Here is an 18906-nt window from a genome sequence, read left to right as displayed (position 1 = left end):
GCTGATTTTTCCTAAACATCCGGGTTCTCAGCTGTTTTCAATCCGAACATATTTCAACTAATTCATCAGAAAATAATGTTTTTCAGAGTTTATGTCGGCTCAGCAAACGTCCAGGTTCAGTTTGTGTTTCCTCAGTTTGTCCAGTAGATCCAGTCCAGTCTGAGCAGCCAGCAGAGACGCCATGTTGTTACAGCCGGAGCTCGCCGCTGTGTCAAACGCCGTTTGACCGGCGGCGTTCCTCCGCCTCACACTGGCCCTGCAGCTGAGGAGGAGGAGCAACGACAGCGTTTGATGCCTGAGCATTGTGAGTATTATAGACTTTATATACGAATATAACATCCTGCAGAATGGAAAGCAAAATATCTCATCTTCAGTCAGTGTCAGCTGTCAATCATCACGTCTCAGCCTGTTTTTATATCATCAAATAACTGATTGAAACCAAACTGATCAGAAACACTTGAACAAACATCAGAGAGAGAAGAACCAGCTGAAATGACAGAAACATCTTTAAACATTTATTTAACGTCTACTTTGACTTTTTAGTTTGGTCCATGTCCCATCTGCTAACATGGAGGAGGAGGAGTTCAGGATCTGTACTGAAGCCAGACACCAGGGGGCGATCAAGGCATCCATCTTTATTTGCAGTGTGTGTGTACAGGTGTGTGGTACCTGAGCAGGACCTCAGCACACTTCAGTCCTTCAGGACCCTGAGCTGCAGCTTCATGCAGAGCTGTGTTCTTCATCCTGAGGAAGACGAAGACATCACGTTTACTTAACAGCACAAGGGAAGCAGCGCCCCCTGCAGGAGACCTGATCATTTACATGAATGACAAGTGTCATCTTACTGTCCCGACTGCTGGTCCACATCAGCTCCTCGCTGCACCAGAAGAGGAAGTACATCACTGTGACCATGAACCGCAGCAACCGCAAGGGCGTGCCGGCCGTCGCTACCACAGCAGGAGGGATCCGCCCCCTGGTGGTCAGAGAACATACAGGTCAGCATAAACTACTTCCTTCTGCTGCTGATTGGCTGCAGAAACTCTTACCTGATCCAGGAGATGCTGGATGACACTGATGTGACCTCGACCTGGAGCCAACTCCTTCAGCAGCTGAACGTCCTTCACCTGCAACGACCAATCAGAGAGGAGCTTTCATTTCTGATCGAACAGGTAAGAAACAGACTTCCTTCCATGTGGTTCCCACCTGAACACACACCTCAACACACACCTCAACACACACCTCAACACACACCTCAACACACACCTCAACACACACCTGTTGGGCCATGGTTCTTTGTGAAACCACACTTCAGCCTACATGTTCAGTCAAGAGCCTGAAGCCGCATGTCCCTCCAGGACTCAGTCTCCCAGGGGCCATCAAAAACCAGAGCAAGGAACTCAGTCCCCCAGGGGGCATCAGAGGTGTGAAAACCCCCCCCAGGGACACAGGTTTCAACTCCCATTGGTCACTCTGGACCCCATGACCTGTGAGGTCACCGGGCCAATATAAGCCTGTTTGCCCCCTCTTCTGTCTCTTCTGTTCTCTTTCTACACCCCCTCCGCAGAGGGAAGGCTGTTGAGCCTTTTCTCCAGCTCACATCTTCTCTTCCCATCCAACTCTTCGAGAGGAGCACAAAGGTGCAGCTTCCAGCTCATCTTACCAAGGAAACCTCCTCGCCCTCCAAGCTCTACCAACGTCCTAGCAGCGACGCGATGTCCTGCAGGAAAACTTCAGCCAGCAACTGAGCTACACAGCTCAACAGAAACCAGCAAGACGACACAAAACTGCGAACTGCACAGCAACTACCTTTTTCCCCTTTCCACGGACGGGTAACACAACTGGGCTTAATAATTATACTAGGCTAAGCAAGACTGTTTATTTGATTCTGTGTGATGTTTATAAGTTTGATTTGTGTTGTTGTGATATTTTGGGTACAGGTTATTGAGAAAGTAATGTTAGTCTGTTATGCTCTTCACAGTCTTTCCTTGCATACATCTAGTAACTTCCTCTAATTTGGCACACACACAGACACACACACACACACAGACACACACACACACACAGACACAGACACACACACACACACACACACAGACACACACACACACAGACACACACACACACACACACACACAGACACACACACACACACAGACACAGACACACACACACACACACAGACACACACACACACACAGACACACACACACACACACACACACACACACACACACACACACACACACACACACACACACAGACACACACACAGACACACACAGACACACAGACACACGCATAACTCTTCACCTCATTATCTCTACAGGTCGTAAACATTCCAATAGGGGGGGGGTGTTATCTCTTTGGCCAGCCGCCATCTTGAAAGCACGCTGACTCACACAGACACACACACATGTATACACACATACCTATCTTTGTTTAGCAATTAGACCGTTATTAATTTGTGTTTTTATACTTTATTATATTCATAATAAATGTTTTTCTTTCACAAATGTTTTTTCATTAATGTTGCATAAGTGATTTTTGCCAACCTCTACACTGTCAAGAACCCCATATCCTTCAACTTATGGTAATTTTGGTTATAGTTATTAATTTAATTGTTAATCAGAGTTCCAAATTTGTAGTTAGAACCTTTATGAGACTTTATTCAATAAATTGGCTATCTTTTCCCTTCCTTTGAAGGGTGGTGCCCCGAGGTAACTTTAATCAATTAAAGTTATTATTTGATATTAATAATAAAATATTAATAATTAATATTTTATTTTGATAACCAAATTTATTGAATGCCGAAAGGCACACCATTTTATGGTATCACGTTTGATGCATTATGGCACAACACACCTCAACACACACCTCAACACACACCTGAACACACACCTCAACACACACCTGAACACACAACTGAACACACCTCAACACACACCTGAACACACACCTCAACACACACCTGAACACACTTGAACACACAACTGAACACACCTCAACACACACCTGAACACACACCTCAACACACACCTGAACACACACCTCAACACACACCTGAACACACAACTGAACACACACCTGCACAGCTGGTGGAGGACCTTACCGGAGGTTTGGGTGTCAGGTTTGGTTTGGGGGGTTTCATCAGACCTGTGGTCCGATCACTTCCTGTCAGACACAAACAAATTGTGAATTATTAAAAAATATTTGACAATTTAGTCAATAAACCAAATCCAGGTCTTCAAGGATTAGTGTGAAGGATTCAGTGACATCTAGTGGTGAAATTGCAGATTATCAAGGGTATAAATGTTCCAACAAATAATAATAAAGTGTACGAACCGTTTGTGCTGAGACTGCTGGTGAACCGCTCTGTAACGCTGCTCAGCGTCTCAGTCCGACCTGCAGGTAAAACGCCCCCTGCTGGTCCAACGCAGTTAGCTGCCGGAGGTGCATCGTCACCATCAGGACCCACCTGAGACCACACACACTCCGTCACCTCACGTTCACCTGACGCAACATGACAACATGAGCTGCGGTTGTTCTTGAAACGGACCTGTTTTACTTCCTGTGCGGCTGAAACAAAGCTGAGGGTCAAACTGACTTCAAAACCATCTTCTTGAACCACAGCAGAAACCATCTGAAGGAGGAAGAAACACCTGACGAGTCAACACACTGCACACGGGCCGAACCTCAGGTGACGTGTTGTACAGGTGACACGTACCCGACCCAGACGAGGCTCTCCCAGCACAGTCCTGAAGGGGGCGTTGTTCTGAGCATAACTCCTCAGGTGAGCACACACATGATCCAACTGCCTCCTCCAGTAACCTGAAGACAGGAACAGGTCATAAGACACAAGTGATTATTAGTACAAGTACGATACGTAGTATTATTATCAGTGGCAACAGTAACAGTACTATCTGTAGTATCTGTAGTATGAGAAGTATTTGACCTCTGCCCGGGCTGATGGCGGTCACAGGTGGTTGCCGGTCTCTGCTTGACTGCTGTCTGCTGAGCTGTAGCACCCTCTGCTGGTCCTTCCTTTGGAGCTCAGTGGCTGATGGGTAATAGAGTCCAACAGTCTGAGTGGACTGATCCACAGAGGGCGGAGCTACCTTCACACTAGGAGACGAGCGGGTGGCCTGCCAGGTGGCATCATGGGAAGCCGAGGCTGAAGCCTGCTCAAAAGTACACAACAGCCTCTTATTGGGCGACCCTGGATCATGAGGTGTTAGTGATGTCAGAGGTTCAGCTCACCTGGTGGGGAGCACGTGTGATGTCACTGCAGGTTGTGGGCGGGGCCGGTGCATCCAGGTGTGTGCCACAGGTTGCACAGTAGAAGGCGTTCGGGTGTGAACTCGCTCCACATCGCCGACACATCACACAGCTGGCTGCATGACCGGACTACAAACGTGCACCGTGTCACTACGTATCCCACAATGCTTCACTCTGTGTGTGAGTTCTCACCTTGGAGCCGCACCAGTCGCAGTATCTGGCATCACTGTGGTTTAAACGTTTACATCTGGAGCAGGTCAACATCCTGCTGTCTTCAGAAGGGACAGAGGGGGCGCTGTTACCAACACACACCTCCTGCATAACACACACACACACACACACACACACACACACACACACACACACACACACACACACACACACACACACACACACACACACACACACACACACACACACAAGGAAACATCAGTTAGATGTCTGCAGATGAATCAGTTAAACAAAGTTGAAATGTTATTTATACAGTTTGTGTGTGTGTGTGTGTGTGTGTGTGTGTGTGTGTGTGTGTGTGTGTGTGTTACCGGCTGCAGGCGGCTCTCACAGGTCAGACAGGTGGAGATATGAGCTGGATTCCCACTTCCACAGCAAACACACACCACATGATCCTAAACAACAAATATTCATTTAGAGGTGTGTGTGTGTGTGTGTGTGTGTGTGTGTGTGTGTGTGTGTGTGTGTGTGTGTGTGTGTGTGTGTGTGTGTGTGTGTGTGTGTGTGTGTGTGTGTGTGTGTGTGTGTGTGTGTGTGTGTGTGTGTGTGTGTACCTGCAGTGTGAGTCTGGCCTGTGGTTGTAGTTGTTGTTGGACTGAAGCTTCACAAATCAAACAGGTGCGAGTGTTGACAGGAACCTCAGTGTTACAGAACACACAGAGAACCATCTGTCAACAGAACACAGATATTAAATCAACTTATTTAAACTTTCTAACCTTAAATCAGCTGTTTGATTATTGATTTGATTTGATTATTGAATCAGCTCCAGTTGAAGAGGGAAGCTGAACTGAGATCAGTTAAAAATCAGTTATTAACAACCAGAGTTTATCTCCAATATTCAACAGGAAACTGTTAAATATGAAGAATCCTGAAGTTTGGTGGATTTGTTACAGCTGCAGCTCTTCAGGGTCAGGAAGCAGAGGATCATGGGTAATATCCAGAGGGACGACCCAGTCAACAGATTGATTCACTTTGTTTTACATGAAAACACTTCATCAGACCCAGAGACAGAGCTAATCACCACATGTGGCTGCAGGGGGCGCTGTTCCTCAGGAACTGGTACACAGTGCTGCTTTAACTCTGCATCACATTCACATCTGTCCCTTTCAACTTTTCTCTTTAAACCTCATTTGTTCAGTGAGAACTTTTACTTTGACATTACACAGGAAGTCCAGGTGAGTGTGCAGTACCTGTCCTCCCTCAGCAGGGGGCAGTCTCTGTTCAGGTAACGGAGGAACCACAGCGCCACACTGAGGACAGAACCGAGCGAACGGGTCGGAAGCACGGGAACTCAAACACTGAGCACACCTGCACAGACAGGCACAGACAGGCACAGACAGACAGGAACAGACAGGTACAGACAGACAGGCACAGACAGATACAGACAGACAGGCACAGACAGACAGGAACAGACAGGTACAGACAGACAGGCACAGACAGATACAGACAGACAGGTACAGACAGACAGGCACATACAGGTACAGACAGACAGACAGACAGACAGGAACAGACAGGTACAGACAGACAGGCACAGACAGGTACAGACAGACAGGTACAGACAGGTACAGACAGATACAGACAGACAGGTACAGACAGACAGGTACAGACAGACAGGCACAGACAGGCACAGACAGACAGACAGACAGACAGACAGGTACAGACAGACAGGCACAGACAGGTACAGACAGACAGACAGACAGGAACAGACAGGTACAGACAGACAGGTACAGACAGACAGGTACAGACAGACAGGTACAGACAGACAGGAACAGACAGGTACAGACAGACAGGTACAGACAGACAGGTACAGCCAGGTACACACAGGTACAGACAGACAGGTACAGACAGACAGGAACAGACAGGTACAGACAGACAGGTACAGACAGACAGGTACAGACAGGTACACACAGGTACAGACAGACAGGTACAGACAGGTACAGACAGACAGGAACAGACAGGTACAGACAGACAGGTACAGACAGACAGGTACAGACAGGTACACACAGGTACAGACAGACAGGAACAGACAGGTACAGACAGGTACAGACAGACAGGTACAGACAGACAGGTACAGACAGGTACACACAGGTACAGACAGACAGGTACAGACATTGTTTTATTCCCTGTTTGTTTGTTTGTTCGATGTTTCTCAACAACAACAATCAGTGTGTGTTCATACCGCAGGAAGTTGGTTTCTCGATGAACTCGTGACGCGTTGCTCAGCTGCTTCCTCTCACCTGAACTCTGACCAACAGGAAACACAACAAAATAAAAGTTGTGTTTCAGCATCGCAGCAGAAGTTTGTGACGGTTTGTTTACCGATGATGGAGAACGTCCAGGAGAACCAGTCTGAACTGTGAGTGGAGGTCCTAGTCCACTGGTCAGAAAACAAGGACCATTTCCCAGTGTCCTCGGTTCTGAATGAGACAATACATCACTTCATGTTCTATCACTTCGTGTTCTGTCACTTCGTGTTCTGTCACTTCGTGTTCTGTCACTTCGTGTCCTGTCACTTCATGTTCTATCACTTTGTTCTGTCACTTCCTGTTCTGTCACTTCGTGTCCTGTCACTTCATGTTCTGTCACTTCATGTTCTATCACTTCTTGTTCTGTCACTTCCTGTTCTGTCACTTCCTGTTCTGTCACTTCGTGTTCTGTCACTTCATGTTCTGTCACTTCTTGTTCTGTCACTTCGTGTTCTGTCACTTCCTGTTCTATCACTTCGTGTTCTATCACTTCGTGTTCTGTCACTTCATGTTCTGTCACTTTGTTCTGTCACTTCGTGTTCTATCACTTCGTGTTCTATCACTTTGTTCTGTCACTTCGTGTTCTGTCACTTCGTGTTCTGTCACTTCATGTTCTGTCACTTCATGTTCTGTCACTTTGTTCTGTCACTTCCTGTTCTGTCACTTTGTTCTGTCACTTCGTGTTCTATCACTTCGTGTTCTATCACTTCATGTTCTATCACTTCGTGTTCTATCACTTCGTGTTCTGTCACTTCATGTTCTGTCACTTTGTTCTGTCACTTCGTGTTCTATCACTTCGTGTTCTGTCACTTCATGTTCTGTCACTTTGTTCTATCACTTCGTGTTCTATCACTTCGTGTTCTGTCACTTCGTGTTCTGTCACTTCATGTTCTGTCACTTCATGTTCTGTCACTTTGTTCTGTCACTTCCTGTTCTGTCACTTTGTTCTGTCACTTCGTGTTCTATCACTTCGTGTTCTATCACTTCATGTTCTATCACTTCGTGTTCTATCACTTCGTGTTCTGTCACTTCATGTTCTGTCACTTTGTTCTGTCACTTCGTGTTCTATCACTTCGTGTTCTGTCACTTCATGTTCTGTCACTTTGTTCTATCACTTCGTGTTCTATCACTTCGTGTTCTGTCACTTCGTGTTCTGTCACTTCATGTTCTGTCACTTTGTTCTATCACTTCGTGTTCTATCACTTCGTGTTCTGTCACTTCATGTTCTGTCACTTTGTTCTATCACTTCGTGTTCTATCACTTCGTGTTCTGTCACTTCATGTTCTGTCACTTTGTTCTGTCACTTCGTGTTCTGTCACTTTGTTCTGTCACTTCGTGTTCTGTCACTTCATGTTCTATCACTTCATGTTCTGTCACTTCATGTTCTATCACTTCATGTTCTGTCACTTCGTGTTCTGTCACTTCATGTTCTGTCACTTTGTTCTGTCACTTCGTGTTCTGTCACTTTGTTCTGTCACTTCGTGTTCTGTCACTTCATGTTCTGTCACTTCATGTTCTATCACTTCATGTTCTATCACTTCATGTTCTGTCACTTTGTTCTGTCACTTCGTGTTCTGTCACTTTGTTCTGTCACTTCGTGTTCTGTCACTTCGTGTTCTGTCACTTCATGTTCTATCACTTTGTTCTGTCACTTCCTGTTCTGTCACTTCGTGTCCTATCACTTCATGTCCTGTCACTTCGTGTTCTATCACTTCGTGTTCTGTCACTTCCTGTTCTGTCACTTCGTGTTCTGTCACTTCGTGTTCTGTCACTTCCTGTTCTATCACTTCGTGTTCTATCACTTCGTGTTCTATCACTTCGTGTTCTGTCACTTCATGTTCTGTCACTTTGTTCTGTCACTTCGTGTTCTATCACTTCGTGTTCTATCACTTTGTTCTGTCACTTCGTGTTCTGTCACTTCGTGTTCTGTCACTTCATGTTCTGTCACTTCATGTTCTGTCACTTTGTTCTGTCACTTCCTGTTCTGTCACTTCCTGTTCTGTCACTTTGTTCTGTCACTTCGTGTTCTATCACTTCGTGTTCTATCACTTCATGTTCTATCACTTCGTGTTCTATCACTTCGTGTTCTGTCACTTCATGTTCTGTCACTTTGTTCTGTCACTTCGTGTTCTATCACTTCGTGTTCTGTCACTTCATGTTCTGTCACTTTGTTCTATCACTTCGTGTTCTATCACTTCGTGTTCTGTCACTTCGTGTTCTGTCACTTCATGTTCTGTCACTTTGTTCTATCACTTCGTGTTCTATCACTTCGTGTTCTGTCACTTCATGTTCTGTCACTTTGTTCTATCACTTCGTGTTCTATCACTTCGTGTTCTGTCACTTCATGTTCTGTCACTTTGTTCTGTCACTTCGTGTTCTGTCACTTTGTTCTGTCACTTCGTGTTCTGTCACTTCATGTTCTGTCACTTCATGTTCTATCACTTCATGTTCTATCACTTCATGTTCTGTCACTTCATGTTCTATCACTTCATGTTCTGTCACTTCGTGTTCTGTCACTTCATGTTCTGTCACTTTGTTCTGTCACTTCGTGTTCTGTCACTTTGTTCTGTCACTTCGTGTTCTGTCACTTCATGTTCTGTCACTTCATGTTCTATCACTTCATGTTCTATCACTTCATGTTCTGTCACTTCATGTTCTATCACTTCATGTTCTGTCACTTCGTGTTCTGTCACTTTGTTCTGTCACTTCGTGTTCTATCACTTCATGTTCTGTCACTTCATGTTCTGTCACTTCGTGTTCTATCACTTCGTGTTCTGTCACTTCGTGTTCTGTCACTTCGTGTTCTGTCACTTCGTGTTCTATCACTTTGTTCTGTCACTTCATGTTCTATCACTTCGTGTTCTGTCACTTCATGTTCTGTCACTTTGTTCTGTCACTTCGTGTTCTGTCACTTCGTGTTCTGTCACTTCATGTTCTATCACTTCGTGTTCTGTCACTTCATGTTCTATCACTTCGTGTTCTGTCACTTCATGTTCTGTCACTTTGTTCTGTCACTTCATGTTCTATCACTTCGTGTTCTGTCACTTCATGTTCTGTCACTTTGTTCTGTCACTTCGTGTTCTGTCACTTCGTGTTCTGTCACTTCATGTTCTGTCACTTCGTGTTCTGTCACTTCGTGTTCTGTCACTTCATGTTCTGTCACTTTGTTCTATCACTTCGTGTTCTATCACTTCGTGTTCTGTCACTTCATGTTCTGTCACTTTGTTCTATCACTTCGTGTTCTATCACTTCGTGTTCTGTCACTTCATGTTCTGTCACTTTGTTCTGTCACTTCGTGTTCTGTCACTTTGTTCTGTCACTTCGTGTTCTGTCACTTCATGTTCTGTCACTTCATGTTCTATCACTTCATGTTCTATCACTTCATGTTCTGTCACTTCATGTTCTATCACTTCATGTTCTGTCACTTCGTGTTCTGTCACTTCATGTTCTGTCACTTTGTTCTGTCACTTCGTGTTCTGTCACTTTGTTCTGTCACTTCGTGTTCTGTCACTTCATGTTCTGTCACTTCATGTTCTATCACTTCATGTTCTATCACTTCATGTTCTGTCACTTCATGTTCTATCACTTCATGTTCTGTCACTTCGTGTTCTGTCACTTTGTTCTGTCACTTCGTGTTCTATCACTTCATGTTCTGTCACTTCATGTTCTGTCACTTCGTGTTCTATCACTTCGTGTTCTGTCACTTCGTGTTCTGTCACTTCGTGTTCTGTCACTTCGTGTTCTATCACTTTGTTCTGTCACTTCATGTTCTATCACTTCGTGTTCTGTCACTTCATGTTCTGTCACTTTGTTCTGTCACTTCGTGTTCTGTCACTTCGTGTTCTGTCACTTCATGTTCTATCACTTCGTGTTCTGTCACTTCATGTTCTATCACTTCGTGTTCTGTCACTTCATGTTCTGTCACTTTGTTCTGTCACTTCATGTTCTATCACTTCGTGTTCTGTCACTTCATGTTCTGTCACTTTGTTCTGTCACTTCGTGTTCTGTCACTTCGTGTTCTGTCACTTCATGTTCTGTCACTTCGTGTTCTGTCACTTCATGTTCTATCACTTCGTGTTCTGTCACTTCATGTTCTGTCACTTCATGTTCTGTCACTTCATGTTCTATCACTTTGTTCTATCACTTCATGTTCTATCACTTTGTTCTGTCACTTCGTGTTCTATCACTTCATGTTCTATCACTTCATGTTCTATCACTTCATGTTCTGTCACTTCATGTTCTATCACTTCGTGTTCTGTCACTTCATGTTCTATCACTTTGTTCTGTCACTTCATGTTCTATCACTTTGTTCTGTCACTTCGTGTTCTGTCACTTCATGTTCTATCACTTTGTTCTGTCACTTCGTGTTCTGTCACTTCATGTTCTATCACTTCGTGTTCTGTCACTTCATGTTCTATCACTTTGTTCTGTCACTTCGTGTTCTGTCACTTCATGTTCTATCACTTTGTTCTGTCACTTCGTGTTCTGTCACTTCATGTTCTATCACTTCGTGTTCTGTCACTTCATGTTCTGTCACTTCATGTTCTATCACTTTGTTCTGTCACTTCGTGTTCTGTCACTTCATGTTCTATCACTTCGTGTTCTGTCACTTCATGTTCTGTCACTTCATGTTCTATCACTTTGTTCTGTCACTTCGTGTTCTGTCACTTCATGTTCTATCACTTTGTTCTGTCACTTCGTGTTCTGTCACTTCATGTTCTATCACTTCATGTTCTATCACTTCGTGTTCTGTCACTTCATGTTCTATCACTTTGTTCTGTCACTTCGTGTTCTGTCACTTCATGTTCTGTCACTTTGTTCTGTCACTTCGTGTTCTGTCACTTCATGTTCTATCACTTCGTGTTCTATCACTTTGTTCTGTCACTTCATGTTCTATCACTTCGTGTTCTGTCACTTCATGTTCTGTCACTTTGTTCTGTCACTTCGTGTTCTGTCACTTCGTGTTCTGTCACTTCATGTTCTGTCACTTCATGTTCTGTCACTTCATGTTCTATCACTTTGTTCTGCAGACCTGAACGACTCAGTGAAGAACCCGCAGAGTTCTGAGGAAAACAGGAACTTCCCTCAGCGGAAAACTGAAATGCAAACAGCTGATGTCAAAATGAGCCAATCACATCCAGTGGCATGATGGGAAATGTAGTCTGTGAAGGTTTGATCACCTGCAGGAAGTTCTCCTCTGTCTGTTTCCTGTTTGAGTCCACGATGTCAACACAGAAAACCTTTGTCACAGTAGAACTCTGCCTGCCGTCACTGAGAGAGAGGAAGTGATGTCAGGTCATCAGGAAGTGATGTCAGTTATTAGGAAGTGATGTCAAGTCATCAGGAAGTGATGTCAGACAACCAGGAAGTGATTTCAGGTCATCAGGAAGTGATGTCAGTTATTAGGAAGGGATATCAGGTTCTCAGGAAGTGATGTCAGTTATTAGGAAGTGATGTCAGTTATTAGGAAGGGATGTCAGGTCATCAGGAAGTGATGTCAGTTATTAGGAAGGGATGTCAGGTCATCAGGAAGTGATAACAGTTATTAGGAAGTGATGTCAAGTCCTCAGGAAGTGATGTCAGTTATTAGGAAGTGATGTCAGTTATTAGGAAGGGATGTCAAGTCATCGGGAAGTGATGTCAGACAACCGGGAAGTGATTTCAGGTCATCAGGAAGTGATGTCAGTTATTAGGAAGTGATGTCAAGTCATCGGGAAGTGATGTCAGACAACCAGGAAGTGATTTCAGGTCATCAGGAAGTGATGTCAGTTATTAGGGAGTGATGTCAGTTATTAGGGAGTGATGTCAGTTATTAGGGAGTGATGTCAGTTATTAGGGAGTGATGTCAGGACTGTGGAGAAGGTGTGTAGTTACCTGGAAACAGCCACAGCTCTGACAGACACTCTACCAGCAGGCAGCAGGATGGGCTCACTGTACTTCCTGCTGCTGTCAGCTGATCGTCCTCGTGCCGCTGCCGCCGGCTTCGACCCGTCCAGAGAGTAGAAGATCACCACACCTGGAGTGTCTGAGAGACAGATAGGGAGAGTGTGTGTGTGTGTGTGTGTGTCTGTCTGTCTGTCTGTCTGTCTGTCTGTCTGTCTGTCTGTCTGTCTGTCTGTCTGTCTGTCTGTCTGTGTGTGTGTGTGTGTGTGTGTGTGTGTGTGTGTGTGTACCTGACTTGATGGAGACAGGTGTGTTGGTATTGATGTGGTTCTTGGTTCTGTGCGTCTCCAGGTGCATGATGGGAATGATAAGTGGAGCAGAAACTGCTCCTGCTGTCATGACGACAGATATTTCTCTGTGATCAACAGAAGTTCTTCTTGATCTTCTCCGGATCTTCTCCGGATCTTCTCCGGACTCTGACTGATGCTCCGTCTCTGCCGCAGTTTACAGAAGCGTCACCACAGCAACCACGCATGCGCTCGATTAATACACTGTGCCTGGCGGAGGCGGGCGGTGCTTACCATGTGAATCGAAGAGCTGCATGAATCTAACCCCGCCCCGGCGGGCTGCACCGGTAATATCTTTTTACGTGGATGAGAGATTTTCAAGTTCATTTAAAACTTTATTGATCAAAACCAACAATTAAATAAAGAGGAAAATCCTCAGAGGCTGTTTGTGACGTCACATATGAATACGAGAACAGGAATCTTTAGGAGTAGAGAAGAAATAATGGACTCCATTTTATTTAATTTGACCAGTTTAATGAAGTGATAATACTTAAATGATTTGACTCTCCAGTTCATTAAAATCAGATTTTTATTTTCATTCGCTTCATTAAAATATTTCTCTGCCTATTCAAAATTGCTTTTAATTAGTTTCATTAACCCGAACATACCAACGTGTTTTAATGATAAATTAATTAACTGTTTTTTTACAACCTGTAAATATTTTCATTCTGTAAAAAACAAAAACAATTCATATTTTTACTAATTTCGCCTTCAGATTTTTAAACAGGCAGTTTTCAGGACGCCCGCTCCGGCATCAAACTGTTCAGGACCCTGAGCTGGCAACATTAGCTAACAGGCTAACAGGCTAACAGGTTAGCTAGCATCAGCTCAAACACAAACAAGAAGATTCATTAAAATGACTGAAGTGAAAGTGAAGAAAGAAACGAACGTGACGGACTCTACGGAGGTGGAGAACAGGTGACACCAGACACACACACACACACACACACACAGACACAGACACACAGACACACACACACACAGACACACACACACACACAGACACACAGACACAGACACACAGACACACACACACACAGACACACACACACACACAGACACACAGACACAGACACACACAGACACACACACACACAGACACAGACACAGACACACACAGACACACACACACACACACAGACACACAGACACACACACAGACACACACACACAGACCAAAACCGAACGTGAACACGTTGTTTACTTCTGCTCGTGTCTGTAACTCTCTCTCTGCTCCGTGATCATTTCTACATGAAATGAAAAAAACGTTTCTTTAGTGTGTGTGTGTGTGTGTGTGTGTGTGTGTGTGTGTGTGTGTGTGTGTGTGTGTGTGTACAGTTTATTGTTATTGAGAAAGTTTCCTGAGATTCAGAAATATTGAGGTTAAAAGGTTTTTATATTTTATTGTCATTAAAATCAGTTTTTATCAGTGACCTGATTTAACAGGCAAGTAACACTTGAGGCGCGTGTGTGTGTGTGTGTGTGTTAGGATTAAAGAGCTGTGTCACCAGTTTCCTCACGGCATCACAGACCAGGTGATCCAGAATGACCTCCCTCACCTGGAGCCTCAGCAGAGAGCCATGGCCATCAACAAGCTGCTCTCATTGGTCAGTGTACTAATGATGTCACTCACTGTAACTGTGGTTCTGATCGGTTCCTGATCACTGATGATGTCATTGGTGCTGCAGGGTCAGCTGGACCTGCTGAGGAACAGCTCAGGTCTCCTGTACAGACTGAAGGACTCGCAGAGCGCCGGGTAAACACCGCACACACCTGCTCCCTCTGCAGGAGACTCAACAACTACACAACTACACAACTACTCAACTACACTACAAGAACACATTACAGCAGCTGTGTGAACGTCCGACTCCATTCAGGAAGTCAAAAGGTTCAAATAAAATAAACAAAGAAGAAACAAAACCATATAAATTCCTACATTTCTCTCAAAAAAGCAAACATTTTGTTGGAACGTGTGTTTACACCTGAACATTTACAGAGCTGATGATTTGTGACCGTGTCGTCTTCACTGGAATCAGAACGTTAGAAAACTATTCAGAACTCAGTTTGTCCACCAGAGGGCACGGACGTCCCAAACTTAGGACATCAGGACCACAGACTGTTAATAAAGATGGACGACAAAACGGCTTCCAAAAGTGAAGCCAACATTGTATGATTGCCCCCTGGTGGCTGGCAGCAGTATAGTCATAAACCCCTCCGCCCTTATGTTAGCAAATGGGACATGGACCAAACAAAAAAAAATTAAAGACTTAAAAGAAATGTTTCTCAAAGATGGTTTCTGTCAGTCATTTCGACTGACTTGTGATTGGTCGAGTGCGTGTGTGGGCGGGACCTTGATACCACGGCTCCACCATCACTGCTTCAAATGACTTTCCACAGCTGCTGTTCTAATCTCTGCTTGTTTTTCAAACTGACGCGTCTTTAACTTTCAGAATTGATCTGTTTCTGTGTTATCATCTTTTCCTGCAGATTTTTTTCTTTATGAATTAAAAGTTGTATTATTATTGTCACTTATCATTTCTAATGTTTGACCTCTGACCTCACTGTTGATGATCTGAATTGCTCCTGTAAGAGAACTCGACCCTGAGCTGCTCTCGGTTCTTCCTGTTTCAGGAAGATGAAAGGTTCCGACAACCAGGAGAAGTTGGTTTATCAGGTCATCGAGGATGCAGGAAACAAAGGTACGATGCCGCTCAGGTTTCTACTTTGTCCACTTGACATGTGTTTGTGACGAGTGAGTTTGCTGCTGCAGGAATCTGGAGCCGAGACATTCGCTTCAAGAGCAACCTTCCTCTGACGGAGGTCAACAAGATCCTGAAGAACCTGGAGAGCAAGAAACTGATCAAAGCTGTGAAATCTGTGGCTGTGAGTTCAGTGATCCGCCGTCAGTTCATCGTCTGATCAGTCATGTGACCGCCTGCGGAGAAGCCAGTGTTTCCGCTCATTCTTGTGTGTTTGTGGCTGCAGGCGTCGAAGAAGAAGGTGTACATGCTCTACAACCTGCAGCCGGACCGCTCCGTGACGGGCGGCGCCTGGTACAGTGACCAGGACTTTGAGTCTGAGTTTGTTGAAGTTCTCAACCAGCAGTGTTTCAAGTTCCTACAGAGCAAGGTATACAAACTTTACTTTAAGAGACGCTTCACTCCTCAGAGTCGCTCTGATAATGATTGATTGATTTAAAAACAACATGAACCAGCACAGATCAGTGAAACTCAGAGAAGCTGCAAGAAGCAACAGAGATGAACTTTTAAATTATGTTTAAGTTCCAGCACAAAGAAAATGAAGAAAACAAAAATGAAGATACGCTGAAAACAATAAAATGATGAATGCTTTACTGAAGTGGATGCAGAAAAAAAATAACCTGAAGTATTTCAACCATAACAAGAGCTGTTTGAATTCTCTAAATGAAAAGGAAAGGAGCTTCTATGCTTCCTAACTTATCTCCTTTAGCAAACGAAACATCAGACCATCTTTTATGAAAGGAAAGAAGTAAATGGCGGCCCACAATTCATTGCGGCAGCCACATTTAAAGCTACACAACCTCGTAGTTGCACCTGGAAACACCCACATAGATATAAAAAAACAGAAGAGCTGTTTTATTCTCATGATCCAGATGTTAATCATCACATGATGTCTTCTCTGTCACATCTGTTCAGTCGATAGTCACAAGTGGTGGAGTCAGATTTTCTCTACACAGTGGTTCTCCTTTCCTAAGTCCTTTCCTAAGCCCTTTCCTAACTCGTTACGACTTCTCCTGTGTGTGTGTGTGTGTGTGTGTGTGTGTGTGTGTGTGTGTGTGTGTGTGTGTGTGTGTGTGTGTGTGTGTGTGTGTGTGTGTGTGTGTGTGTGTGTGTGTGTGTGTGTGTGTGTGTGTGTGTGTGCGCGCGCGCGCAGGCGGAGGCAGCGAGGGACAGTAAACAGAGTCCGATGGTTCAGAGGAACTCCTCCTTCGCCACTTCACATGAAGTCTGGAAATACATCTGTGAGCTGGGAATCAGCAAGGTGATGTTTATAGCGCCGCCCCTCTTGTGACATCACATACCTCAGTGTTTATTGTGTGGGCGGGCAGGGGGGAGGGGACATTGAGTTTGATTGACGGGTGTTTACAGGTGGATCTGTCCATGGACGACATTGAGACCATCCTGAACACGCTGATCTACGACGGGAAGGTGGAGATGACCGTCATCGCTGCCAAGGAGGGAACGGTGGGCAGCGTGGACGGACAGATGAAACTGTTCCGTGGTGTCAATCCGGTCATCCAACCCACCGGCCTCGTCAAGACGCCCTGTGGACTCTGCCCGGTAAAACAGCGTCCCACACGCTTGTGTCGGAGGTCTGACGTGTCCCTGACGACTTGTTTCCCTCCGCAGGTGTTTGACGACTGTCAAGAAGGAGGAGAGATCTCTCCGTCGAACTGCATCTACATGACCGAGTGGTTGGACTTCTGACAGCCGCTCTTTTCCCAGAGGAACCAGTTACTTTATTTAGATCCGCTCCTTTTTCTATTTTTCACAAAGCGTAATAAATATGTAAATGTTGAAACAGCGTTGAGTTTATATTTCACAGCTTCACATCTGGATCCAGATGATGAGTCCTGAGGAACAAGAGTCAACCAAAAACTTAAGTAATTGGAAATGGACATGACTGAACCTAAAAAATCTCTATCGCCCCCTGGTGTCTGGCTGCAGTATAGGTCATAAACCCTGCCTCCTCCATGTTAGCAGATGGGACATGAACCAAACTAACAAATTAAAGTAGACGATAAATACACGTTTGTCAAAGATGGTTTCTGTCATTCCAGGTAGTTCTCACTTATCGTTATATAAGGTCATTTATATACAGTCACTTTGTTTAAAATCCATGTTTTGGACGATGTCCTCCTCAGACACATGAAGATGTCTTCAAGGTTGAACCGTGAGTGGACACGAAAGCAGCCAATCACAGCGCAGAGTGTTTTCCATCAGGCTGTAATGGTCCGAGCGCTGACATCAGCAAGGATCACGTTACACAGCAGCCACCATCTTTAATGTTTTCATATCGACCAGTCTAAGAGCAGACCCCCCCCCCACCACTTTAAGTTCTCATTGTTCTTCATCATGTTCCTGGTTCTGTCACTGAGTCATCATTACCCATGAGCATCGGTGGCAGTGAAGGTTGTTTACAGTCGTAGTTTCTCCTCTCATTGTTAACGGCTCCACATCCATTAAGATCATTAATTATTCATTAGCACCGACCCACACCCTGTATGACATCACTTCCTGTGGACACTCTCACGTAACAACACAACTTCCCACATTTAAAACGTTTTAACTGAACCCAATGAAACCTCAGATGATTGGTTCATCTGTTAATGAGAGGGAGGGGCTCTTCTGATTGGCCGCTGCTTCATTAACGCTAACACCTGTACACTGGCTCCTGCTCTCAGAGGATGAACCGGACCCGGTGTCAGACTGGGTCCGACCGGATGTGAGACCGGATGTGAGACCGGATGTGTGGCCCGGTCAGAGCTACACTGATGCAGCGCTCAGTGTGATGAAGCAGGAGGAGGGGGCAGTGCGGATTCTTTCCCATCATCCCTTGCGGCAGCAGCAGCGGCTCCTCCCGTCTGTCCGTCTGTCGCTCCGTCCTCTGCTCCGACTCTTCTTCATCTCCGCTCAACTTCGGAGCCTCGGCTGGATCCTGAAGCAGGTCAGTTCCCCCCGGTTCTGCTGGTTCTGCTGGTTCTGCACCGCGGCTGTGATTGGATCTGTGAGCAGGCACCGACTCCCGGAGCCTCCGCTAACTTTACGATTTGAAGGCGGAGATTTCATCCGCTCGGACTCCCTGAGTCCCCGGGCCCCCGCGGCCCCCCCGGGCCCCCGCGGCCCGACTCGGTCCATAGTCTGTGGCCGAGCCGCGGAGCCTCT

The 18906-nt window shown here is 45.2% G+C and overlaps 3 protein-coding genes across 5 annotated transcripts in view; 2 read left to right on the top strand and 1 right to left on the bottom strand.

The window, feature by feature from the left end:
* Positions 1-11: 11 nt before the first annotated feature.
* Positions 12-13413, bottom strand: dzank1 (double zinc ribbon and ankyrin repeat domains 1). 3 transcript variants are annotated; one of them, XM_034589306.1, is made up of 21 exons: positions 12926-13412; positions 12627-12777; positions 11933-12023; positions 11785-11848; positions 6818-6923; positions 6686-6718; positions 5697-5814; positions 5061-5174; positions 4818-4901; positions 4468-4590; positions 4258-4404; positions 3953-4178; positions 3725-3828; positions 3557-3640; positions 3343-3475; positions 3110-3171; positions 1047-1124; positions 846-973; positions 670-744; positions 108-262; positions 12-73 (listed from the first exon to the last, which is right to left on the bottom strand). In XM_034589306.1, the coding sequence occupies exons 1-21, from the start codon at positions 13032-13034 to the stop codon at positions 66-68; spliced, it is 2193 nt and encodes a 730-aa protein (XP_034445197.1). In that variant the 5' UTR covers positions 13035-13412; the 3' UTR covers positions 12-65. The 3 variants fall into 3 exon arrangements, with proteins under 3 accessions (XP_034445197.1, XP_034445188.1, XP_034445180.1); XM_034589297.1 differs by having other exon boundaries at positions 3358-3475; positions 6686-6750; positions 6826-6923; XM_034589289.1 differs by having other exon boundaries at positions 19-74; positions 109-262; positions 6686-6750; positions 6826-6923; positions 12926-13413.
* A 322-nt stretch (positions 13414-13735) lies between these two features.
* polr3f (polymerase (RNA) III (DNA directed) polypeptide F) lies at positions 13736-17545 on the top strand. The gene is made up of 9 exons (XM_034590038.1): positions 13736-13900; positions 14472-14589; positions 14671-14738; positions 15614-15681; positions 15753-15865; positions 15968-16111; positions 16895-17002; positions 17110-17301; positions 17371-17545. Exons 1-9 carry the CDS (start codon positions 13839-13841, stop codon positions 17446-17448), a joined length of 951 nt encoding a protein of 316 aa, XP_034445929.1. The 5' UTR covers positions 13736-13838; the 3' UTR covers positions 17449-17545.
* An 874-nt stretch (positions 17546-18419) lies between these two features.
* LOC117763484 (spectrin beta chain, non-erythrocytic 1-like) overlaps positions 18420-18906 on the top strand; it is a 28728-nt gene continuing 28241 nt past the window's right edge. Inside the window, exon 1 of the mRNA XM_034588640.1 lies at positions 18420-18688. The gene's annotated coding sequence lies outside the window, so the exon portion shown is untranslated. The remainder of the gene's footprint in view (positions 18689-18906) is intronic.

The sequence above is a fragment of the Hippoglossus hippoglossus genome, chromosome 1 (genome assembly GCF_009819705.1).
Source record: "Hippoglossus hippoglossus isolate fHipHip1 chromosome 1, fHipHip1.pri, whole genome shotgun sequence".
In the NCBI taxonomy this organism is placed as follows: domain Eukaryota; kingdom Metazoa; phylum Chordata; class Actinopteri; order Pleuronectiformes; family Pleuronectidae; genus Hippoglossus; species Hippoglossus hippoglossus.
This window is presented reverse-complemented; position numbering and strand designations above follow the sequence as displayed.

Bases quoted from the DNA above. Each gene is read 5' to 3' on its own strand.
- dzank1 (XM_034589289.1), bottom strand. From the start codon at position 13,034: ATGACAGCAGGAGCAGTTTCTGCTCCACTTATCATTCCCATCATGCAC. The intron at 12,778-12,925 runs GTACACACACAC...TCTGTCTCTCAG, and splicing joins ACCTGTCTCCATCAAGTCAG to ACACTCCAGGTGTGGTGATC. The intron at 3,829-3,952 runs GTCAAATACTTC...TCCTGTCTTCAG, and splicing joins CGCCATCAGCCCGGGCAGAG to GTTACTGGAGGAGGCAGTTG.
- polr3f (XM_034590038.1), top strand. From the start codon at position 13,839: ATGACTGAAGTGAAAGTGAAGAAAGAAACGAACGTGACGGACTCTACG. The intron at 16,112-16,894 runs GTATACAAACTT...GCGCGCGCGCAG, and splicing joins TCAAGTTCCTACAGAGCAAG to GCGGAGGCAGCGAGGGACAG. The intron at 17,003-17,109 runs GTGATGTTTATA...GGGTGTTTACAG, and splicing joins GTGAGCTGGGAATCAGCAAG to GTGGATCTGTCCATGGACGA.